The sequence below is a fragment of the Anomaloglossus baeobatrachus genome, chromosome 5, assembly GCF_048569485.1.
Source record: "Anomaloglossus baeobatrachus isolate aAnoBae1 chromosome 5, aAnoBae1.hap1, whole genome shotgun sequence".
NCBI classification, from domain to species: Eukaryota; Metazoa; Chordata; class Amphibia; order Anura; family Aromobatidae; genus Anomaloglossus; species Anomaloglossus baeobatrachus.
Window position 1 is genome coordinate 25,269,118 of NC_134357.1, and position 25,935 is coordinate 25,295,052.

Consider the following 25,935-nt stretch of genomic DNA (forward strand, 5'->3'; position numbering starts at 1 on the left):
GTGCAGCCCCATCTTCCACTGCAACTATGGATCTAGTCGCCAGCCTGGAGATTGGAGGATCCACCTTTGGACACTGGGTCCAGCTCTTGACCACGTCAGGTGGAAAGGGATAACTTGTATCCTTAATACGTTTGGAGAAACGCTTATCTGGATAAGCGTGGTGTTTCTGAACTGCCTCTCTGAAGTCAGAGTGGCCAGAAAAGTACTCAATTTACGCTTGAGATACTGAAATGGAATTTCTCCTGCTGTGAAGCTGACTCCTCCACTGGAGGAGCTGAGGGAGAAATATCCAACATTCCATTGATGGACGCTATAAGATCATTCACCATGGCGTCACCATCAGGTGTATCCGGCTTGAGAGCGGTCTCAGGATCAGAGTCCTGATCAGCTACGTCTGCCTCATCATTAGAGTCCTCCTGCTGGGACCCTGGCCAGTGATGAAGCCGAGTGCCGCTCCCAGCGAGCTCGCTTAGGCTGTCTGGGACTGTTGTCCGTGTCAGAGCCTTCACCCTGGGATGCATGGGACCTCCCCGGAGCACTGATTTGTTCCAAATGAGGGTGGCCCGGGAGCATTGAATCAACATTGCCCATGGTCTGTCTGGACTGCAAAGTCTCTAAGATGTTAGTCATAGTCACAGACAATCTATCAGCCGAAACTGCCACTCCGTCCCTTTCCCTGGACAGGGTTCACAGGTGGTTCCTTTGGCCACCTCTAGCAGAGACCCCGGCTGAGCGAGTGCTACAGGGGAGCATTGCACACAATGGGGGTCAGTGGAACCTGCCGGTGGAACGGTATCACATGCAGTACAAGCAGCATAGAAAGCCTGTGCCTTGGCACCCTTGCTTTTTTGCTGCTGTAGTCTAGCCATCTAGGATAGTATATAGCCAAGAATAGCGACCGTACAGTGCAATGTATAGCATACAAGCATAAAGTACAAATGAACACTTCAGCACATGCAATACACGCAGCATAGAAAGCTTGTGCCTTAGCACCCTTGCTTTTTGCTGCTCTTGTCTAGCCATCTAGGAGGGTATATATCCAAGAATAGCGACCGTACAGTGCAGTGTATAGCATACAAGCATAAAGTACAAATGACCACTTCGGCATTAGTGGGGTCAGCACTTCAGGTGCTGCTTACCGCCCGCACAAACGCGGGTGTGTGGTCGCGCCAGAATCCTGTGACTGGTTGCCCAGAGCTTGTCTCCCTTCTCCAGCTCGGACTGCATGCAGGAATGGCCGCCGGCGTCCTGTGAAGAGGGGCGGGCCGTGGGCGTGCCCCAGACAAGAGCGGGAAACTGGCGTCCCACTGTGTCCAGTGAGGGGGCTGGAGAATGCAAAGCAGACTCCAGCTCTCGGCGCTGACTTTCTGTACAGCGTCCCGCCCCTCCCCTGACTGGCAGGGCTGGGGGCGGGAACGAAACGAAAACTAGGCCGCAAAGCCGGGGACTCGAGTAATAAGCGCGGCCGTCCTATGCACGGCCAGCGCGGAAGTCCCCGGCGCACCACAAGTCCCAGCCGCGCCACAGTGTAAAACACCCAGCAGCGGCCGGCGCGGCAGTTCCTAATACATAAATTCACTCAGCTAAGCTGCAGTGAATAAAAGCACAAGCGCACCGCGCTGTTGTCCCCGGCGCACTAACACTCCCAGCAAAGCTGGTGTGTGTGTGCGCGATGTGTACGGAGACACAGAGTACCTTAATGTAGCAGGGCCCTGTCCCTGACGATACTCAGCTCCATATCCAGCAGGTTCTCTGGGTCTGTGGATGGAGCCCGGTCTCAGTGCCTGGAGACCTGTAAGATCCCACTTCACCCAGAGCCCTGAGGGGGATGGGGAAGGAAAGCAGCATGTGGGCTCCAGCCTCCGTACCCGCAATGGATACCTCAACCTTACAAACACCGCCGACAAAAGTGGGGTGAGAAGGGAGCATGCTGGGGGCCCTAGTATGGGCCCTCTTTTCTTCCAACCGACATAGTCAGCAGCTGCTGCTGACTAAAAACAGTGGAGCTATGCGTGGATGTCTGACCTCCTTCGCACAAAGCATGAAAACTGAGCAGCCGTGATCCCACGGGGGGTGTATAGGCAGAAGGGGAGGGGCCTTACACTTTTAAGTGTAATACTTTGTGTGGCCTCCGGAGGCAGTAGCTATACACCCAATTGTCTGGGTCTCCCAATAGAGCGACGAAGAAATAAAGACTGTCATAAAATTGTGAATATTTGCTCGTCTAATTGAAGTGGCCCTCGGCGTCACCACGCCACATTTTACAAATGACGCCCCAGAATTCCAAATTCTCCAGTGTCAGGGACAGCTGCTGTCTTCCATAGATGAGGGTAAAAGGATAGCGGACAGCTGCTGGCCAACACACCCTGTCTGTGCTCAGTATGGACCTCTATAATCTGTGCCATATGGCGGGATTAATACACAAGTGACTGACCGCCACAGAGACTGCAGACACAATACCCCCAGTATATTAGCATAGCTGTGTGGTAAAGAGGTTTAATATAATAAAATATGGAGCGTCTTTATGCACCATTTTACCCTCCAGAATAACATTGCTACATGTATGACTTTGGTGTAAAGTGTCCAGCATCCAGCTGGAAAGGATATTTGGGAGGAGCATCATGATAAAGAAGGCCGTGTTAGTCAGAACTGCTCAGCCAATAAGCACAGCTCAGACTGTCCTCAGAGATGCTGATTGGCTCAGGGTACCAGACTGATAAATGGAAAGATCTCTCCAATGCTCATTTTAAATGTCCTTTCCAGCTGGATGCCAGGCGGCAAACAACTCTGCGTTCTGGAGCTGTATACGAACTACACTTCTAGATGCTTATAATATAATCCAAAAAATATTTTTCCTTAGTTGATAAAAAGTCCTGACACCGCACAGAACATCTGTCGTTGGAGAACGTCATATTTACAACACATGTAATCCCGGTTTTTCTTTTTTTATACAATTTATAATAAAACAAGTCACCAATGACAAAACCATCAGAGTCCTTGACATGGAGAACACTCTTGCAGAGCATCTCATCCAACCTGGAAAGTCCAAGCTCTTGCAGAGCATCTCTGGATCCTAGAGTCCATGTGTACAGTACACCTTGGATGTATGGAGCCCATACGCTGGTCATTTTGTGGAGTTCAGCGGGCCAGCTCATTGGCCGCGATACATGGGGTTACAGGAGATGGTGGTTGGAGGTCCAGGAGACTATTTACTCTTCTTTTTCTCTTTCTTCTTTTTTAATAAAAGCTTCTTTTTCTTCAAGAACATCTTCTGCTTCTTTTCATCTGTCAGATTTTCCCGTTCCTCTGATTTTGGAGCGGATAGCCCTACTTTTGCTGGAAAGGCTTTCTGGCCAGGTTTTGCTGGAAAGGCTTTCTGGCCAGGTTTTGCTGGAGAGAATTTCTGGCCAGGTTTTGCCACAAAGGCTTTCTGGCCAGGTTTTGCCACAAAGGCTTTCTGACCAGGTTTTCCCGGAGAAGCTTTCTGACCGGATTTTCCCGGAGAGGCTTTCTGCCCGGGTTTTGCTGGAGAGGCTTTCTGCCCGGGTTTTGCTGGAGAGGCTTTCTGCCCGGGTTTTGCCGGAAAGGCTTTCTGCCCAGGTTTTGCCGGAAAGGCTTTCTGCCCAGGTTTTGCGGGAGAACCTTTTTGCCCGGGTTTTGCCGGAGAACCTTTCTGACCGGGTTTTGACGGAGGGGCTTTCTGTTTCTTCTTCTGTCCCTGGGTGACAGGTTTGGGGCTTACTCCTTTATCTCCAGCTTCCTTCTTTTCTGAGTCACTTTGTTCAGTCTGATCAGCATCAGATTCTCCTGTCACATTAATGGATGAGATGAACAGGATTAAAAAAAATTGCAGAACAATAAGGAAAACAATCCATGCTAATGGTGCCCATATTCGGGATGACATTTTAGCCTCTATAGACTTTTTCATTCACTGTCCGCAAACATGTCAGGAAAATGGCGGACGAAGTGAAAGACAAGTATTAGTAATTTGCATAGTTTTTTGGTATACTATTAGTAGAAACTGGGTTGTTTCAATGACCAAAAGAATGGTACTAAAAAACCTGCGGCTGGTATTGCAGCTCAGAAAGATTTTTTTCTTTGGAGGAGTAAGTGATCAGACCAGCTTAAGGCTATGTGCCCACGGGACAACGTACCCGCGGATTTTGCCGCAGGTTTCCCGCAGATGCTCCCCGGAATCCGCATCTATCCATTGCTGCAGGATTCGAGCATTTTTGTTGCGGTAAACCTGCGGGACAAGTGCGGAAATACCTGCGGACGTCCCGGCCTATATCTCCATAGTGGAGGAGCGGGATTTCGGCAGATATTTCCGCATGAATAATGGACATGCAGTTGCAGGACATCCGCAGCTGCACGTACCGCAGCATTGATTCAGCACTCCCCAAATCCCATAGGGTAACATGGGGGAGCGTCTGTACTTGCATAAACCTGCGGATTTATCTGGAAAATCCAGATAAATCCTCGGGTTTTCTGTGGCAAAATCCACGGGTACGTTTTCCCGTGGGCACATAGCCTAAGAGTGCCCTTTCACGCTGCGTTATTAGCTACGTTCACTGGTCCCATAGGAGCTAATTAAAGAATATACGTCTGGAACACCTATGGTGTGAACAAGGTGCAAGACTCAAAAATATACAACTAAACAATAGGATAAAGAGTTGCACACCAGTCACATTGTATAGGGGAATAATGAAAAGCAGAACTGCTATGGGAATGCTAGACTGAAAAATACAATGGACTATCTGAAAAAAGGGAAAAACATGAAAATGGTATCTGCATAACTGCTATGAATAATAAGAATGAGAGATGTTTAGCCATTGTATTGATCAATGCAAAGGAGCCCCAAACCAAACGCCAAGGTAATCTCTATTTTTGGGGTCCCTAACCTAAGTGTAGCCTTACCTGCAGTTAAAAACTTGCCCTGTATGGGAAGCAAAGGACCAAGCTATATATGTGAAAAGAAGGGAATTTTGTTACTTACCGTAAATTCCTTTTCTTCTAGCTCCTATTGGGAGACCCAGACGATTGGGTGTATAGCCACTGCCTCCGGAGGCCACACAAAGCATCACACTAAAAAGTGTAAGGCCCCTCCCCTTCTGGCTATACACCCCCAGTGGGATCACTGGCTCACCAGTTTTAGTGCAAAAGCAAGAAGGAGGAAAGCCAATAACTTGGTTAAACAAATTCACTCCGAGTAACATCGGAGAACTGAAAAACCGTTCAACATGAACAACATGTGTACCCGAAAAAAACCAAAAATCCCGAAGGACAACAGGGCGGGTGCTGGGTCTCCCAATAGGAGCTAGAAGAAAAGGAATTTACGGTAAGTAACAAAATTCCCTTCTTCTTCGGCGCTCCATTGGGAGACCCAGACGATTGGGACGTCCAAAAGCTGTCCCTGGGTGGGTAAAGAAATACCTCATGTTAGAGCTGCGAAGACAGCCCTCCCCTACGGGGAGGCAACTGCCGCCTGCAGGACTCTTCTACCTAGGCTGGCGTCCGCCGAAGCATAGGTATGCACCTGATAATGTTTGGTGAAAGTGTGCAGATTCGACCAGGTAGCTGCCTGGCACACCTGTTGAGCCGTAGCCTGGTGTCGCAATGCCCAGGACGCACCCACGGCTCTGGTAGAATGGGCCTTCAGCCCTGATGGAACCGGAAGCCCAGCAGAACGGTAGGCTTCAAGAATTGGTTCTTTGATCCATCGAGCCAGGGTGGCCTTAGAAGCCTGCGACCCTTTGCGCTTACCAGCGACAAGGACAAAGAGTGCATCCGAACGGCGCAGGGGCGCCGTGCGGGAAATGTAGATTCTGAGTGCTCTCACCAGATCTAACAAATGTAAATCCTTCTCATACCGATGAACTGCATGAGGACAAAACAAAGGCAAAGAGATATCCTGATTAAGATGAAAAGAGGATACCACCTTCGGGAGAAACTCCTGAATGGGGCGCAGCACTACCTTGTCCTGGTGGAAGACCAGGAAGGGAGCATTGGAAGACAGCGCTGCTAGCTCAGACACTCTCCGAAGAGATGTGATCGCTACCAGAAAAGCCACTTTCTGTGATAGTCTAGAAAGTGAAACCTCCCTCAGAGGCTCGAAGGGCGGCTTCTGGAGGGCAACTAGTACCCTGTTCAGATCCCATGGATCTAACGGCCGCTTGTACGGGGGTACGATATGACAAACCCCCTGCAGGAACGTGCGTACCTTAGAGAGTCGTGCTAGACGCTTCTGAAAAAAGACGGATAGCGCCGAGACTTGCCCTTTAAGGGAGCCGAGCGACAAACCTTTTTCTAACCCAGATTGCAGGAAAGAAAGAAAAGGTAGGCAATGCAAATGGCCAGGGAGACACTCCCTGAGCAGAGCACCAGGATAAGAATATCCTCCACGTTCTGTGGTAGATCTTAGCGGACGTGGGCTTCCTAGCCTGTCTCATGGTGGCAACGACCCCTTGGGATAATCCTGAAGACCCTAGGATCCAGGACTCAATGGCCACACAGTCAGGTTCAGGGCCGCAGAATTCCGATGGAAAAACGGCCCTAGGGACAGTAAGTCTGGTCGGTCTGGTAGTGCCCACGGTTGGCCGACCGTGAGATGCCACAGATCCGGATACCACGCCCTCCTTGGCCAGTCTGGGGCGACGAGTATGACGCGGCTGCAGTCGGATCTGATCTTGCGTAGCACTCTGGGCAAGAGTGCCAGAGGTGGAAAAGCATAAGGGAGCCGGAACTGCGACCAATCTTGCACTAAGGCGTCTGCCGCCAGAGCTCTGTGATCGCGGGACCGTGCTATGAAGGTTGGGACCTTGTTGTTGTGCCTGAACGCCATTAGGTCGACGTCCGGCCTTCCCCAGCGGCTACAGATTTCCTGAAACACGTCCGGGTGAAGGGACCATTCTCCTGCGTCCATGCCCTGGCGGCTGAGGAAGTCTGCTTCCCAGTTTTCTACGCCGGGGATGTGAACTGCGGATACGGTGGAGGCCGTGGCTTCCACCCACATCATAATCCGCCGGACTTCCTGGAAGGCTTGCCGACTGCGTGTCCCCCCTTGGTGATTGATGTATGCCACCGCTGTGGAGTTGTCCGATTGAATTCGGATCTGCTTCTCTTCCAGCCACTGTTGGAAGGCTAGTAGGGCAAGATACACTGCTCTGATTTCCAGAACATTGATCTGAAGGGTGGACTCCTGCTGAGTCCACGTACCCTGAGCCCGGTGGTGGAGAAACACTGCTCCCCACCCTGACAGACTCGCGTCTGTCGTGACTACCGCCCAAGACGGTGGTAGGAAGGATCTTCCCTGTGATAATGAGGTGGGAAGAAGCCACCATTGCAGAGAGTCCTTGGCCGTCTGTGAAAGGGATACTTTCCTGTTCAGGGATGTTGACTTCCCGTCCCATTGGCGGAGAATGTCCCAATAAAGAGGACGCAGATGAAACTGCGCAAACGGAACCGCCTCCATTGTCGCCACCATCTTCCCGAGGAAGTGCATGAGGCGTCTTAATGAGTGCGACTGACCGTGACGGAGAGTCTGCACCCCGGTCTGTAGTGACCGCTGCTTGTCCAGCGGAAGCTTCACTAGCGCTGAGAGGGTATGAAACTCCATGCCAAGATACGTTAGTGATTGGGTCGGTGACAGGTTTGACTTTGAGAAGTTGATGATCCACCCGAACGTCTGGAGAGTCTCCAGCGCAACATTCAGGCTGAGTTGGCATGCCTCTTGAGAGGGTGCCTTGACAAGTAGATCGTCCAAGTAAGGGATCACAGAGTGTCCCTGTGAGTGCAAGACTGCTACCACTGCCGCCATGACCTTGGTGAACACCCGTGGGGCTGTCGCCAGACCAAATGGCAGAGCTACGAACTGGAGATGTTCGTCTCCTATCACAAAACGTAGAAAACGTTGGTGCTCTGTAGCAATCGGCACGTGGAGATAAGCATCTTTGATGTCTATTGATGCTAGGAAATTTCCTTGAGACATTGAGGCAATGACGGAGCGGAGGGTTTCATCCGGAACCGCCTGGCCTCCACGTGCTTGTTGAGCAGTTTTGGGTCCAGAACGGAACGGAAAGAGCCGTCCTTTTTTGGCACCACAACCAGATTGGAGGAAAACCGTGTCTTGTTCCTGAAGAGGAACAGGGATTACCACTCCTTCTGCCTGCAGAAGAGCATCGGCTCGGTGGGGAGGTGGGGACGTTCTGAAGAATCGAGTCGGAGGACGAGAACAGAACTCTGTCCTGTGCACGTGGGCACAATGTCCCTCACCCACCGGTCTGTGACCTGTGGCAGCTAAATGTCGCCAAGGGCGAGCGAGTCTGCCATCAACCGCGGATGCGGAGAGATGAGAGAGCTGAGAGTCATGAGGAGACCGCCTTGGTAGCGGTTCCTCCGGCTGCCTTCCTTGGGCGTGATTGAGCCCCCGGAAGCTGAGCCCCTCTGAGGCTTTTCAGCTCTTTTGGACGAGGACAATTGGGACCTGCCCGAGCTTGGGAAGGACCGAAACCTCGACTGTCCTTCCAGGACAGCATTAATAGGGTAAGTCGCAATGCAGACATTGCGAGGTTACGGACGCCCCTGCGGCACAAATGTACATATGCTCAAGACCAGCTGTGCAAGAACAGCTGAAAAGCTTAGGGTGCCCATACGGCTGTAAATGCCGGAGCAACCGACACGCCGATAGCCTCATAGACAGATTTCAACCAGAGTCCATCTGTCTAGCATCTTCAAGTGAAGTCCCATCTCCACTGCAACTATGCTCTAGCCGCAAGCCTGGAGATTGGAGAATCCAGCTTTGGACCCTGGGTCCCGCGCTTGACCACGTCAGGGGGAAAAGGATAACGTGTATCCTTAATACGTTTGGAGAAAACGCTTATCTGGTAAGCGTGGTGTTCCTGGACTGCTTCTCTGAAGTCAGCGTGGCCAGAAAAATACTCAATATACGTTTGAGCTACTGAAATGGGACTTCTCCTGCTGTGAAGCTGACTCCTCCGCTGGGGGAGCTGAGGGAGAAAGATCCAACATTCCATTGATGGACGCTATAGGATCATTCCTTATGGCGTCACCATCCGGTGTGTCAGGATCAAAGTCCTGATGAGCTACGTCTGCCTCATCATACAGAGAGCCTCCTGGGACCCCCCCGGAGCACCGATTTTATTCCAAATGAGGGTGGCCAGGGAGCAATGATCCAGATTGCCCATGGCCTGTCCGGACTGCAAGTCTCTATCCCATTGCAACTCCATCCCTGTCCTTGGACAGGGTTGACAGGTGGTTCCTTTGGCCACGTCTAATAGAGACCCCGGCTGACCAAGTGCTACAGGGGAGCATTGCACACAATGGGGTTCAGTGCCGTGGAACAGTATCACATGCAGTAAAAACAGCATCGAAAGCCTGTGTTGCATATATGCTGCTGCCGGCTAGCCATCTAGGATATAGAGCCAAGAATGGCGACCGTACAGTGCAATGTATAGCATACAAGCATAAAGTACAAATGAACACCGCAGCACATGCAATACAAGCAGCATAGAAAGCCTGTGCCTTGGCACCCCTGCTTTTCTGCTGCTGTAGACTAGCCATCTAGGGGAATATAGCCCAGAATAGCGACCATACAGTGCAATGTATAGCATACAAGCATAAGTACAAATGAACACTGCAACCCCTGCAATACAAGCAGCATAGAAAAAAACCTGTGCCTCAGCACCCTTGCTTTTCTGCTGCTGTAGTCTAGTCATTCTAGGCGAAAATAGCCCAGACTAGCGACCGTACAGTGCAGTGTATAGCATACAAGCATAAATACACATGAACACTTCAGTACATGCAATACAAGCAGCATGGAAAGCCTGTGCCTTAGCACCCCTGCTTTCCTGCTGCTGATGTGTCGCCATCTAAGAGGGCATATAGCCAAAAATAGCGACCTATGCAGTGTAAGCATAAAATACAAATGGACAACTGCGGTATTTAGAGGGGTCAGCACTTCAGGTGCCGCTTACCGCCCCCCTATAAGCGGGTGTGTGGTCGCCCTAGTCCTGTGCCTGGTTGCCCAGAGTCCGATCTCTCAGCTCGGACTGCAGGAATGGCTGCCGGCGTCTTCTCCAGCTCGTGTGGGTAGGGGCGGGCCGTGGGCGTGCCCCCAAGTCAGAGCGGGAAACCGGCGTCCCACAGTGTCCAGTGAGAGGGCTGGAGCATGTAAATAAGGCTCCAGCCCTCGGCGCTGCTGATTGTACAGCGTCTCTCCCCTACCCTGATTGACAGGGTGGGGGCGGGAACGAAGCGGAGCTAGGCCGCAAAAGCCGGGGACTGGATTTATAAGCGCCGCCGCCGTAAAAGCGCGGTCGGCGCTAAGTCCCCGGCGCACTACAAGTCCCAGCCGCGCCGCCGCTCCCGGAGCGTCCGGCGCGGTAGTTCCCCATACATAAAGTCACTCAGCTAGGCTGCAGTGACTGTAACCCTTTACTGTCCCCGGCGCACTAGCACACCCAGCAAGTCTGGAGTGTGCTGTGCCTGTGTGTACGGGGACACAGAGTACCTGAATGGTGCAGGGTCATGTCCCTGAACGGTACCCAGCTCCGTATCCAGCAGGTTCAATGGGTCTGTGGATGGAGCCCGGCCTCAGGGCTTTGGGGCCGGTAAGATCCCACTTCCTCAGAGCCCCCCAGGGGGATGTGGAAGGAAAACAGCATGTGGGCTCCAGCCGCCGTACCAGCAATAGGTACCTCAACCTTACAAACCACCAGCGGGGTGAGAAGGGAGCATGCTGGGGGCCCTATATGGGCCCTCTTTTCTTCCATCCGATATAGTCAGCAGCTACTGCTGACTAAACAGTGGAGCTATGCGTGGATGTCTGACCTCCTTCGCACAAAGCAGAAAACTGGTGAGCCAGTGATCCCACTGGGGGTATATAGCCAGAAGGGGAGGGGCCTTACACTTTTTAGTGTGATGCTTTGTGTGGCCTCCGGAGGCAGTGGCTATACACCCAATCGTCTGGGTCTCCCAATGGAGCGCCGAAGAAAAGACACATGGCTATGGGTGGGCAGGGTTCTTAGACAGAAAATGCATACTAATTAAAGAATGTACGTCTGGAACACCAATGGTGTGAACAAGGTGCAAGACTCAAAAATATACAACTAAACAATAGGATAAAGAGTTGCACTCCAGTCACAATATTTTTAACTGCAGGTAAGCCTACACATAGGTTAGGGACCCCAAAAAAAGAGAATTTTGTTTACTTACCGTAAATTCTTTTTCTTATAGTTCTGTAATGGGAGACCCAGACCATGGGTGTTTAGCTTCTGCCTCCGGAGGACACACAAAGTACTACACTAAAAAGTGTAGCTCCTCCCTCCGAGCATATACACCCCCTGGATAACCAAATATAGCCAGTTTAGTGCAAAAGCTGAAGGAAAATAGCCACCCACCAGTAGAGATAGAGCAAAAACCGGAACAACCGGAGCCTCTGTCTACAACAACAGCCGGTGATAACACGCGGAACAATAAACTGCCAACAGGCAACAGGGAGGGTGCTGGGTCTCCCATTACGGAACTATAAGAAAAAGAATTTACGGTAAGTAACAAAATTCTCTTTTTCTCCATCGTTCCTATGGGAGACCCAAACCATGGGACGTCTCAAAGCAGTCCATGGGTGGGAAATAAACAGAAAACTGCGAAGTAGGTGAAACCTAACTTCACAAATGGGCGACAGCCGCCTGAAGGATGCGTCTGCCCAAGCTCGCATCTGCCGAAGCATGAGCATGCACTTGGTAGTGCTTCGAAAAGGTGTGCGGACTAGACCAAGTGGCAGCCTGACAGACCTGCTGAGCCGTAGCCTGGTGCCTGAAAGCCCAAGAGGCACCGACAGCTCTGGTCGAGTGTGCCTTGATCCCCGGCGGGGGAGGCACCCGAGTACACTGGTAGGCATCAGAAATGGCCGACCTAATCCAACGAGCCAGGGTCGGCTTAGAAGCAGAGAGGCCCTTACGCCGACCTGTGGTTAGCACAAAAAGAGAGGTGCACCGCCTAAGAACAGCGGTGCGTGACACATAGATCCGGAGCGCCCGCACCAGATCTAAAGTATGCAACGCTTTCTCAAAGCGATGAACAGGAGCCGGACAAAAGGAAGGCAATGAAATGTCCTGGTTAAGGTGGAAAAGAGACACCACCTTAGGGAGAAAGTCCGGAGTCGGACGGAGAACCACCTTGTCTTGATGAAAAACCAAAAGAAGGGAATTTTGTTACTTACCGTAAATTCCTTTTCTTCTAGCTCCTATTGGGAGACCCAGACGATTGGGTGTATAGCACTGCCTCCGGAGGCCACACAAAGCATTACACTAAAAAGTGTAAGGCCCCTCCCCTTCTGGCTATACACCCCCAGTGGGATCACTGGCTCACCAGTTTTAGTGCAAAAGCAAGAAGGAGGAAAGCCAAGAACTGGTTTAAACAAATTCACTCCGAAGTAACATCGGAGAACTGAAAACCATTCAACATGAACAACATGTGTACCCGAAAAACAACCAAAAATCCCGAAGGACAACAGGGCGGGTGCTGGGTCTCCCAATAGGAGCTAGAAGAAAAGGAATTTACGGTAAGTAACAAAATTCCCTTCTTCTTCGGCGCTCCATTGGGAGACCCAGACGATTGGGACGTCCAAAAGCTGTCCCTGGGTGGGTAAAGAAATACCTCATGTTAGAGCTGCAAAGACAGCCCTCCCCTACGGGGAGGCAACTGCCGCCTGCAGGACTCTTCTACCTAGGCTGGCGTCCGCCGAAGCATAGGTATGCACCTGATAATGTTTGGTGAAAGTGTGCAGACTCGACCAGGTAGCTGCCTGGCACACCTGTTGAGCCGTAGCCTGGTGTCGTAATGCCCAGGACGCACCCACGGCTCTGGTAGAATGGGCCTTCAGCCCTGATGGAACCGGAAGCCCAGCAGAACGGTAGGCTTCAAGAATTGGTTCTTTGATCCATCGAGCCAGGGTGGCTTTGGAAGCCTGCGACCCTTTGCGCTTACCAGCGACAAGGACAAAGAGTGCATCCGAGCGGCACAGGGGCGCCGTGCGGGAAATGTAGATTCTGAGTGCTCTCACCAGATCCAACAAATGTAAATCCTTTTCATACCGATGAACTGCATGCGGATAAAAGGAAGGCAAGGAGATATCCCGATTAAGATGAAAAGAGGATACCACCTTAGGGAGAAACTACTGAATGGGACGCAGCACTACCTTGTCCTGGTGGAACACCAGGAAAGGAGCTTTGGATGACAGCGCTGCTAGTTCAGACACTCTCCGAAGAGACGTGACCGCTACCAGAAAGGCCACTTTCTGTGAGAGTCGAGAAAGTGACACATCCCTCAGAGGCTCGAAGGGCGGCTTCTGGAGAGTAACAAGGACCTTGTTTAGATCCCACGGATCTAACGGCCGCCTGTACGGAGGTACGATATGACAAACCCCCTGCAGGAACGTGCGCACCTGAGAAAGTCGTGCTAGACGCTTCTGAAAAAACACGGATAGTGCCGAGACTTGCCCTTTAAGGGAGCCGAGCGACAAGCCCTTTTCCAACCCAGATTGCAGGAAGGAAAGAAAGACAGGTAACGCGAATGGCCAGGGAGATACTCCTTGTGCAGAGCACCAGGATAAGAAAATCTTCCACGTTCTGTGGTAGATCTTAGCAGAAGTGGACTTCCTAGCCTGTCTCATGGTGGCAACGACCCCTTGGGATAATCCTGAAGACGCTAGGATCCAGGACTCAATGGCCACACAGTCAGGTTCAGGGCCGCAGAATTCCGATGGAAAAACGGCCCTTGGGACAGTAAGTCTGGACGGTCTGGTAGTGCCCACGGTTGGCCGACCGTGAGATGCCACAGATCCGGGTACCACGACCTCCTCGGCCAGTCTGGGGCGACTAGTATGACGCGGCCGCAATCGGATCTGATCTTGCGTAACACTCTGGGCAAGAGTGCCAGAGGTGGAAACACATAAGGGAGCCGGAACTGCGACCAATCTTGCACTAAGGCGTCTGCCGCCAGAGCTCTTTGATCGCGAGAACGCGCTATGAAGGTCGGGACCTTGTTGTTGTGCCGAGACGCCATTAGGTCGACGTCCGGCACCCCCCAGCGGCGGCAGATTTCCTGAAACACGTCCGGGTGAAGGGACCATTCCCCTGCGTCCATGCCCTGGCGACTGAGGAAGTCTGCTTCACAGTTTTCTACGCCCGGGATGTGAACTGCTGATATGGTGGAAGCTCTTTCCTCTACCCACATGAGAATTCGCCTGACTTCCTGGAAGGCTTGCCGACTGCGTGTCCCTCCTTGGTGGTTGATGTATGCCACCGCTGTGGAGTTGTCCGACTGAATTCGGATCTGCTTTCCTTCCAGCCACTGCTGGAAGGCTAATAGGGCAAGATACACTGCCCTGATTTCCAGAACATTGATCTGAAGGGTGGACTCCTGCTGAGTCCACGTCCCTTGAGCCCTGTGGTGGAGAAAAACTGCTCCCCACCCTGACAGACTCGCGTCTGTCGTGACCACTGCCCAGGATGGGGGCAGGAATGATCTTCCCTGCGTTAATGAGGTGGGAAGGAGCCACCATAGCAGAGAATCCTTGGCCGTCTGAGAAAGGGAGACTTTCCTGTCTAGGGAAATTGTCTTCCCGTCCCACTGGCGGAGAATGTCCCATTGAAGTGGACGCAGATGAAACTGCGCGAACGGGACTGCCTCCATTGCTGCCACCATCTTCCCTAGGAAGTGCATGAGGCGCCTTAAGGGGTGCGACTGACCCTGAAGGAGAGACTGCACCCCTGTCCGTAGAGACCGCTGCTTGTCCAGCGGAAGCTTCACTATCGCTGAGAGAGTATGAAACTCCATGCCAAGATACGTTAGTGATTGAGTCGGTGCCAGGTTTGACTTTGAAAAGTTGATGATCCACCCGAAAGTCTGGAGAGTCTCCAGCACAACATTCAGGCTGTGTTGGCATGCCTCTTGAGAGGGTGCTTTGACAAGTAGATCGTCTAAGTAAGGGATCACCGAATGACCCTGAGAATGCAAGACTGCTACCACTGCCGCCATGACCTTGGTGAAAACCCGTGGGGCTGTCGCCAGACCAAATGGCAGAGCTACGAACTGGAGATGGTCGTCTCCTATCACGAAACGTAGGAAACGTTGGTGCTCTGTAGCAATCGGCACGTGGAGATAAGCATCTTTGATGTCTATTGATGCAAGGAAATCTCCTTGAGACATTGAGGCAATGACAGAGCGGAGGGATTCCATCCGGAACCGCCTGGCGTTCACATGCTTGTTGAGCAGCTTTAGGTCCAGAACAGGACGGAACGAGCCGTCCTTTTTTGGAACCACGAAGAGATTGGAGTAAAAACCTTGCCCTTGTTCCTGCAGAGGAACAGGGATCACCACTCCTTCTGCTTTTAGTGAGCACACCGCCTGCAGAAGGGCATCTGCTCGGTCGGGATGTGGGGAGGTTCTGAAGAACCGAGGCGGAGGACGAGAACTGAATTCTATCCTGTACCCGTGAGACAAAATGTCTGCTACCCACCGGTCTTTGACCTGTGGCAGCCAAATGTCGCAAAAGCGGGAGAGCCTGCCACCGACCGAGGATGCGGAGGGCTGAGGCCGAAAGTCATGAGGCAGCCGCCTTGGAAGCGGTTCCTCCGGTTGCTTTCTTGGGGCGTGACTGAGCCCGCCAGGAATCTGAGCTCCTTTGCTCCTTCTGAGTCCCTTTGGACGAGGAGAAATGGGTCTTGCTGGAGCCTCAAAAGGACCGAAACCTCGACTGCCACTTCCTCTGTTGAGGTTTGCTTGATCTGGGCTGGGGTAAGGAGGAGTCCTTACCCTTGGATTGCTTAATGATTTCAGCCAATTGTTCACCAAACAGTCTATCTACAGATAGCGGCAAGCTGGTTAAACATTTTTTGGAAGCAGAATCCGCTTTCCATTCCTTTAACCACAAGGCTCTGCGCAAGACAACAGAGTTGGCAGACGCAATTGAGGTACGGCTTGTAGAGTCCAGGACAGCGTTGATAGCGTAAGTCGCAAACGCAGACATTTGCGAGGTTAGGGACGCTACTCGCGGCACTGCTGGACATATGATAGAGTCCACCTGTGCCAGGCCAGCTGAAATAGCTTGGAGTGCCCACACGGCCGCGAATGCTGGAGCAAACGACGCGCCAATAGCTTCATAGACAGACTTTAACCAAAGGTCCATCTGTCTGTCATTGGCATCTTTAAAGTGAAGCCCCATCTTCCACTGCAACTATGGATCTAGCTGCAAGCCTGGAGATTGGGGGATCCACCTTTGGACACTGGGTCCAGCGTTTGACCACGTCAGGGGGAAAGGGATAACGTGTATCCTTAAGACGTTTGGAGAAACGCTTATCTGGGTAGGCATGGTGTTTCTGGACTGATTCTCTGAAGTCAGCGTGGTCCAGAAAAGTACTCAGTTTAGGCTTGGGATACCTGAAATGGAACTTCTCCTGCTGTGCAGCTGCCTCCTCTGCAGAAGGGGCTGGGGGAGAAATATCCAACAGTCTATTAATGGCCGCTATAAGGTCATTTACCATGGCGTCACCATCAGGAGTATCCAGATTGAGAGCGGTTTCAGGATTAGACTCCTGATCACCCTCCTCTGTCTCATCATGTAGAGACTCTTCTCGCTGAGACCCTGATCCGCGTGATGACGTGGGGGGGTCTCTCCCAGCGAGCACGCTTAGGCTGCCTGGGACTGTCATCTGAATCAGAGCCTTCAGGCTGAGATGCCTGGGACCCCCTTGAAGCACTGATTAACTCCAACTGAGGGGGACCGGGGAACATTGCCGCAGCAGTGTCCATGGACTGAGTAACTGGCCTGGCCTGCAAGGTCTCTAGGATTTTTGTCATAGTGACAGACATCCTGTCAGCAAAAACAGCAAACTCTGTCCCCGTCACCGGGACAGGGTTCACCGGCGACTCTGCCTGGGCCACTACCACCATAGGCTCCGGCTGACGAAGTGGCACAGGGACCGAACATTGCACACAATGGGGGTCATTGTAACCTGCCGGTAGATTAGCCCCACAAGCGGCACAAGCAGCGTTCACAGCCTGTGTCTTGGCACCCTTGCGTTTTGCAGATGACATGTTGTCGTCTCCTCAGAGCAATAGGGGTATACAGCCAAGAAGCGACCTTACAGTGCAATATATATAGATATATCTGGTACAGGAAAAAGTACACCAAATAACACTGTGGCACTAGTGGGGCCAGCACGAATGTGCTGCTTACCGCCCGCTTAACGCGGGTGTGTGGTCGCCAGAAATCCCTTGTCTGGGTCTCCCAGAGCCTGTGTCCGTTCCCCAGCCAGACTGCATGCAGGAATGGCTGCCGGCGTCTCTGTGGAGGGGGGGCGGGCCCTGGGTGTGCTCAGACAAAAAGCGGGAAACCTGCGTCCCACTGTGCCCAGTGAGAGGGCTGGAGCATGTAAATAAGGCTCCAGCCCTCGGCGCTGACGATTGCACAACGCCTGTCCCCTTCCCTGATTGACAGGGAGGGGGCGGGAACGAAGCGGAGCTAGGCCGCAAAAGCCGGGGACTAAATTTATAAGCGCCGCCGTCGTAAAAGCACGGTCGGCGCTAAGTCCCCGGCGCACTACAAGTCCCAACACATAAAGTCACTCAGCCAAGCTGCAGTGACTCAAACCCCAGCGCGCAGCGCTACTGTCCCCGGCGCACTAGCACACCCAGCAAGTCTGGAGTGTGCGCGGCCAGTCCATAGGGGGACACAGAGTACCTGAATGTTGCAGGGCCTTGTCCCTGAACGGTACCCCGGCTCCTTATCCAGCAGGTTCAATGGGTCTGTGGACGGAGCCCGGCCTCAGGGCTTGGAGGCCGGTAAGATCCCACTTCCTCAGAGCCCCTCGGGGATGGGGAAGGAAAACAGCATGTGGGCTCCCGCCTCCGTACCCGCAATGGGTACCTCAACCTTACAAACCGCAAGTGGGGTGAGAAGGGAGCATGCTGGGGGCCCTAGTATGGGCCCTCTTTTCTTCCATCCGACATAGTCAGCAGCTGCTGCTGACTAAACAGTGGAGCTATGCGTGGATGTCTGACCTCCTTCGCACAAAGCAGAAAACTGGTGAGCCAGTGATCCCACTGGGGGTGTATAGCCAGAAGGGGAGGGGCCTTACACTTTTTAGTGTAATGCTTTGTGTGGCCTCCGGAGGCAGTGCTATACACCCAATCGTCTGGGTCTCCCAATGGAGCGCCGAAGAAAAGGTGACTCCGAAGAGAGCGCAGCCAAATCAGAGACTCTCCTGAGGGAAGTTATGGCCACTAGAAAGACCACTTTCTGTGAAAGACGAAACAAAGAAACCTCCCTAAGAGGCTCAAAGGGGGGTTTCTGCAAGGCCGTGAGGACCAGATTAAGGTCCCAGGGATCCAAGGACCGCCGGTAAGGCGGAATGATGTGAGATGCGCCCTGCATAAAGGTGCGCACCTGAGCCAGCCGGGCGATACGCCGCTGGAACAACACTGACAGAGCCGAGACCTGTCCCTTGAGGGAATTGAGGGATAGTCCTAGCTGCAGACCGGACTGTAGAAAGGACAGGATGGTCGGCAAGGAAAAAGGCCAAGGGGCATGGCCGGAAGAACGACACCAGGACAGGAAAATTCTCCAAGTCCTGTGATAAATTTTGGCCGAGGAAGACTTCCGAGCCAGAGTCATAGTGGAGATGACTTCAGGAGGAATGCCAGAAGTCGTCAAGATCCAGGACTCAAGAGCCTTGCCGTCAATCTGAGAGCCGCAGAATTCTGGCGGAAAAACGGACCTTGTGAGAGAAGGTCTGGGCGGTCCGGGAGATGCCACGGCACCTCTACGGACAGATGGAGCAGGTCTGGGTACCAAGCTCGCCTGGGCCAGTCTGGAGCAATGAGGATGACCCGACGGCCCTCCATTCTGATCTTGCGCAGGACTCTGGGCAAGAGAGCTAGAGGGGGAAACACGTAAGACAGACGAAACTGGGACCAATCTTGAACCAGCGCGTCCGCTGCAAAAGCTTGAGGATCGTGGGAGCGAGCCACGTATACCGGGACCTTGTTGTGCCGGGATGCCATTAGATCCACTTGCGGCAGAACTTGCCCCACTTGCAGCAGATTGACCGAAACACTGCCGGATGCAGAGCCCACTCGCCACTGTCCACGGTTTGACGGCTGAGATAATCTGCCTCCCAGTTTTCTACGCCTGGGATGTGGACTGCGGATATGGTGGACTTGGAGTCCTCCGTCCACTGAAGGATGCGTTGAACCTCCAACATTGCCAGGCGGCTGCGAGTCCCGCCCTGGTGATTGATGTAGGCAACCGCTGTCGCGTTGTCTGACTGGACTCGAATGTGCTTGCCCGCCAACAGGTGGTGAAAGGCTACGAGAGCTAGGAGCACAGCTCTGATTTCCAGCACATTGATCGTGAGGGCTGATTCGGACGGAGTCCAAGTGCCCTGTGCTCGGTGGTGGAGGTATACTGCTCCCCAGCCGGATAGACTGGCATCCGTGGTGAGAATCACCCAGGACGGGGCCAGGAAGGAGCGTCCCTGAGACAGAGAGAGGGGCCAAAGCCACCACTGAAGAGAGCTCCTGGTCTGTGGCGACAGAGCCACCAACCTGTGCAAGGAAGAAGTCTGCTTGTCCCAACAGCGGAGAATGTCCAGCTGCAGAGGACGCAGATGGAACTGGGCAAAGGGAACCGCTTCCATTGACGCCACCATCTGACCCAGCACCTGCATTATTAGGTGCCTGATGGAATGACGGCGGGGCCTCAGTAGAGAGCGTACCGCCAGATGGAGGGACTGCTGTTTGACTAAGGGCAGCTTGACAAGTGCCGGCAGAGTCTCGAACTGCATCCCTAGGTACGTGAGTTTCTGGGTCGGAGTCAGAGTGGACTTGGGCAGATTGACAAGCCACCCGAATTGAACAAGAGTGGCGAGAGTGAGCGAGACACTCCGCTGACAGTCTGCACTGGATGAAGCCTTGACTAGAAGGTCGTCCAGGTAAGGAATCACTGCCAACCCCTGGAGGTGCAGAACCGCAACCACTGCTGCCATGACCTTGGTGAATACTCGAGGGGCCGTGGCTAACCCGAAGGGGAGAGCCACGAATTGGAAATGTTCCTCTCCGATTGCAAAACGTAGCCAACGCTGGTGTGAAACTGCAATTGGCACATGCAGATAGGCATCCTTGATGTCGATGGATGCCAGGAAATCTCCTTGGGTCATTGAGGCAATGACTGATCGCAGAGACTCCATGCGAAAATGCCGCACCTGAACATGCTTGTTGAGAAGCTTGAGATCCAGGATGGGCCGGAAGGAACCGTCCTTTTTGGGGACTAGGAAGAGATTTGAGTAGAAACCTCTGAACCGTTGCCGGGCGGGAACCGGTACAATTACTCCGTTGGCCTGCAAGGATACCACAGCCTGAGAGAAGGCGGCGGCCTTGGAGCAGGGGGGAGTTGACAGAAAAAATCTGTTTGGCGGGCTGGAAGAGAATTCTATCCTGTAGCCGTGGGAGATGATATCCCGCACCCACTGATCAGAGAAGTGTTGAAACCACACGTCCCCAAAGTGGGAGAGCCTGCCACCGACCAAGGACGTTGCTGGCTCAGCCAGATAGTCAAGAGGAGGCTGCCTTGGTGGCAAGCAGCTCCTGCGGACTTCTGTGGACGCGGCTTCTTGCGCCAGTTAGGCTTCTGGTCCTTGGCTGAGTTAGTGGACGAGGCCGAGGTCTTAGAGGACGACCAGTTAGAGGAACGAAAGAAACGAAACCTCGACTGGTTCCTTCCCTGGACAGGTTTCCTGGTTTTAGTCTGTGGCAAGGAAGTGCTCTTCCCGCCAGTAGCTTCCTTAATAATTTCATCCAGTTGTTCACCGAACAGCCTGGACCCAGCAAATGGGAGCCCAGCAAGGTACTTCTTTGAAGAAGCGTCTGCCTTCCACTCTCGAAGCCACAAGATCCTGCGGATAGCGAGGGAATAAGCCGAAGCCACCGCAGTGCGGTGAGAAGCCTCCAGCATGGCAGACATGGCGTAGGATGAAAAGGCTGAAGCCTGGGAAGTTAAGGCAACCATTTCAGGCATAGAGTCCCTAGTGAGGGAATGCATCTCCTCTAGAGAAGCAGAGATGGCTTTGAGAGCCCACACTGCTGCAAAAGATGGGGAGAACGAGGCCCCTGCCGCCTCATATACAGACTTGGCCAGAAAGTCAACCTGGCGGTCAGTGGGATCCTTAAGTGAGGTGCCATCAGCCACTGATACAACTGTCCGGGCTGAGAGTCTAGACACCGGAGGGTCTACCTTTGGTGAGTGAGCCCACTCCTTGACCACCTCAGGTGGAAAAGGAAAACGGTCATCAGAACCACGCTTTGGGAAGCGTTTGTCAGGACAGGCTCTGGGCTTGGTCACAGTGGCCTGAAAACTGGAGTGGTTAAAGAACACACTCCTTGTTCTCTTAGGTGAGGTAAACTGGTGCTTTTCTGCCAGAGTAGGTTGTTCCTCTGATACTGGCGGATTGAGGTCCAGTACAGAATTAATGGATGCAATCAAATCACTAACATCTGCATCACCCTCGGTCAGATCAATGGGGCACATGGAGGTAGCGTCCGAGCCCCCAGTAAAGGCATCCTCCTCGTCCTGCGAGTCAGCTCGTGAATCAGAGCCGCGGGACGAGGAAGGAGAGGGGACCCTGCGTCTCCTTTTAGGAGGACGGGGTCTGGGAGCAGATGAAGAATCCTCTGTGAGCTCTGCAGAGCGAGCCGTAGCAGCAGAGGCGCCCTGAGAAGGGGGCTGATGCATGCTCAGCAGAGTCCGGGATAACTCTCCCATGGAGTCGGCAAAGGACTGGGAGATAGACTTAGAGAACAATTCTACCCAAGCCGGGGGATCAGCCACCGGGGCCGGAGCAGCCGGAGGGACCACTGGGGAGACTCCAGGCTGAGGCACCACCATGTTAGAGCAGGCATCACAATGTGGATATGTGCTCGGTTCAGGCAGTACGAGCTTACATGCAGTGCATATTGAGTACAGCCTTGCTCCTAGTGTGAGACATGCTGCTGAGGTGGGGGCACTGAGCCAGAATGACCCCCAGAGAGTGTATAAGAAGGTCCACAACCGGAGGTTGTGGCTTACCAGACCGTTTGTGTGCCCTCCGGATCCCACAGCTCGGACCCCCAGACAGATTATGCAGAGATGCTGCAGCCAGCGCTTATCGGTATGAGAACGCTGATAAAATGGCGCCGGAGCAAGGAGAGGGGGCGGGGCCTAGTCAAAGAGCGGGATCCGGAGGGCCAAGGAGATATACAGGGGAGGGAAACATCTCCTCAGAGAGGAGTGTCCTCCCCTGTGCCGAACGGCCGGTGGGCGGCGCCGCACTGTCCCTCTGCATGACTGACATGCAGGGGCAGTGAAAACGAAACTAGGCCTCAGGCGAAGCCGGGGCCTAAATTTTACAATGCGGCCGGCGCGCAGGCACCCTCGGCGCGGTTCTCAGGTGAAAACCAGAGAACCGGCCGGAAATGTCAGAAAAGTTAAATAACACACTCTCCCCAACAATAAAGTGCAAGGGACCCCCCGACAATAACGTCACAAATACTTAGCTTGTGAGACGCAGGGCCAGGTCCCTGAGGGATGAGTGCTCCGTCCGGCAGGATCCTGAAAGGGCTGCGGATGGAGACCGGTCTCCTGCAAGGCAGTGAGAACCGTGCTGGCTCCCACTTCAAGCCAGAGCCCGAGGGATGGTGAAGGAGCGCGGCATGTAAGGCTCCAGCCCTGAAATCAACCTTAACAACACCGCCGACACAGTGGGGTGAGAAGGGACATGCCGGGAGTCCAGGCTGGGACCCGCTTTTCTTCAAACTCTTTAAAATCAAAAATCAGATGAGAATGCATGTGTGGATGTGTGCCTCCTGAACACAAAGCATTGAACTGGCTATATTTGGTTATCCAGGGGGTGTATATGCTCGGAGGGAGGAGCTACACTTTTTAGTGTAGTACTTTGTGTGTCCTCCGGAGGCAGAAGCTATACACCCATGGTCTGGGTCTCCCATAGGAACGATGAAGAAATAGAGATTACCTTGGCGTTTGGTTTTAGGGCTCCTTTGCATTGATCAATACAGCTAAACAGCTCTCATTCCTATTATTCATAGCAGTTATGCAGATACCATTTTCATGTTTTTCCACTTTTTTCAGATAGTCCATTGTATTTTTCAGTCTAGCATTCCCATAGCAGTTCTGCTTTTCATTATTCCCCTATACATTGTGACTGGTGTGCAACTCTTTATCCTATTGTTTGGTCCCATAGCAGCATCCGTCCAAACCCCCCACCCCCTTCCCCGCAAAACGTGTTTTGGACACATGCGCCGACTGGGCCATTGAATGTAATGGAGCAGACTGAGTCACCACGTACCCTTGGCTTGCACCATTTTCGGGTGTATACGCTTTCTGCAGGCGGATACCCAGACCTAGTAGACTGCGTCTAGGTGTCAGTCTGCAGAAAGCGTATACACCCAAAAATGGTGTAAGACAGTGCACACGCTCAGTCTGCTCCATTACATTTAATGGGACAGTCATTAATGGCATGCGTTTGAAACTGGTTTCGGAGGGAAGCTCCAACGGGACCAGTGAACGTAGGTAATGACGCAGCCTAAGGCTGGGCTATGTAAAATCCTGGCCCACTTCTTGAAGCTATACTCAGCATTGCAGTGCCACACAGTGATCACTACTCCGCCAAGTACCAGTGATGACACTCGGCCGATGATCGCCACTCACCTTCTTTACTAGATGGGACGGTATTAGAGAATTTGCGAAGTTTGGCGATGAAGAAGCCATCCATGTTGTGAGTGTGGGGGTAAAATCTGCGCGCCAGGCGCAGAGACTGATGAAAGCGCCGCTCCTTAAATCTAAGGAAGGAGTCCAAAAAAAAATTATTATAAGATCACGGAGCTCCAGATAAATTTCATCAGCGAGAACAAGAATTGCATATCAAGAAAGATCCAGCAGGGGGCACTCACTTCACAAATCCTTCTTTGCCAAAGTCCAGACCTGTCGGTACAAGTTTGACGTTTCTCTTCTTCAGGGCATAGTCCACCACGCACTCGTTCTCCTCCACCTTTAGGCACAAAATGGAGACGTTTAAAAAGGGATCAAAAAGGTGCAAATAAAGGGAAACTAAACCTGAAAAACGCAACGTTAACCTGATCGAAGCCCCGTCATGGATGCTTTAAAGAAGGAGGCACACTTGCCTCGTGCCACTCCGGAAACTATGTCTGCTCCTTTCGGAAGGAAGTACATACACACGGCACGTCTGGTGGGGTGCACAAGTAGGGTCCAAAACCATCTCAAATAGATGCAGAAACGTGGCGCTCAGGATGAAGGTGAGGAGTGGGTTTTTATTGTGAAAAATTTGCAGGATCAGCACAAGCACGGATGTTTCGGTCAAAAGACCTTCATCAGTGTGCGGCAAAGGTCCTCAGGAGGTTTGATAGCGTGACGTGCGGCGCTGCAGGGTGAGGCGGTATCCACCGCTGTCTGTGGCGCTCATATGGATATCGTAGCGCTGCACGTCACACTATCAAACCTACTGAGGACCCTCTGCGTGCACACTGATGAAGGTCTTATGACCGAAACATCTGTGCTTGTGCTGATCCTGCATGTTTTTCCCAATAAAAACCACTGTTCACCTTGATCCTGAGCGCCACGTTTCTGCATCTGCTCCTTTCGGACGTCACGGGATAACTGCAGCCTGTGAATACCTTCAGTGGTTAGGGGACTAGAGTGACCCGATCTCTTCACCTGACCACCGCAGGCAATCACAGGCTGCAGCGGTCCTGTGCCTTCTGAACGAAGAGCTGAGCTAGATCTCTGGAGCGACCTCTGCTTATTATTTTATCATCGATGCTTTAAAAGTTTATTAATATATTTATTTCTGTGTTCGACAACCCTTTTAAATGTAAGCTATTGCTCTCTATTATCAGGCAAAGGAGGGGTGACTAGTGTTTGCAATGGGACAAGTAATGACACTTACTGTGATAGAGCAAGTACAATAGACCAAGAATCCACCGCTTGAAGATTGGGCATCGAGTGAGTCGATGGCGCTCAGGATCAGCTCCTTCTGGATGTGCGCGCACCTCTGGATGTCCTGTGCATTCTGTATATACACGACAAACATGTCAGACTCTATAGACATACACAGAACGCCTCACTCCAGCATGTGGCACCCCGCCGATTGCAAAACTACAACTCCGCGCATGCTGGGAGTCGTAGTCCACAAGATATGGGGACCCCTATCCTTTATAGTATACAGGCATTAATCTACCCAACCTCTATCCCGTCCCCTTATGTCACCCACCTTGTTAGTTTTCACAGAGGGGTCTTTGCTGATGATCCCGGTTCCACTGCACGGAGCGTCCAGGAGAACCCGATCAAATCCACCGAGAACCTGAAAACAGGGGGAAGAAATCCTCAATATACAGTGTGTCCACCCGTATCCTGTCCACCGCCATTAACTTGAGAACGGCGGCAGCTATAGGCATAGAAGTGGTGTCTAGGTATAGTAAAGTATCCATGCGCTACACAATGAAACCAGCTATAGCGCCACCTGGTGGAAAACAACGGAGTTAGCATTTTTATTTTGAAAGCGGAACGAGAGAGAGAAAAAGAAGGGAATTTTGTTTACTTACCGTAAATTCCTTTTCTTCTAGCTCCAATTGGGAGACCCAGACAATTGGGTGTATAGGCTATGCCTCCGGAGGCCACACAAAGTATTACACTTAAAAGTGTAAAGCCCCTCCCCTTCTGCCTATACACCCCCCGTGCATCACGGGTTCCTCAGTTTTAGTGCAAAAGCAAGAAGGAGGAAAGCAAATAAATTGGTTTAAAGTAACTTCAATCCGAAGAAATTTCGGAGAACTGAAACCATTCAACAT

The 25,935-nt window shown here is 52.4% G+C and overlaps 1 protein-coding gene across 1 annotated transcript in view; it reads right to left on the reverse strand.

The window, feature by feature from the left end:
- Window positions 1-2,188: 2,188 nt before the first annotated feature.
- Window positions 2,189-25,935, reverse strand: part of NOP2 (NOP2 nucleolar protein) — a 53,229-nt gene continuing 29,482 nt past the window's right edge. Inside the window, exons 13-17 of the mRNA XM_075348327.1 lie at window positions 25,359-25,448; window positions 25,035-25,157; window positions 24,022-24,119; window positions 23,780-23,910; window positions 2,189-3,807 (exon numbers count right to left, since the gene is read on the reverse strand). Coding sequence (XP_075204442.1) covers window positions 3,206-3,807; window positions 23,780-23,910; window positions 24,022-24,119; window positions 25,035-25,157; window positions 25,359-25,448 — 1,044 coding nt within the window. The 3' untranslated portion in view covers window positions 2,189-3,205. The remainder of the gene's footprint in view (window positions 3,808-23,779; window positions 23,911-24,021; window positions 24,120-25,034; window positions 25,158-25,358; window positions 25,449-25,935) is intronic.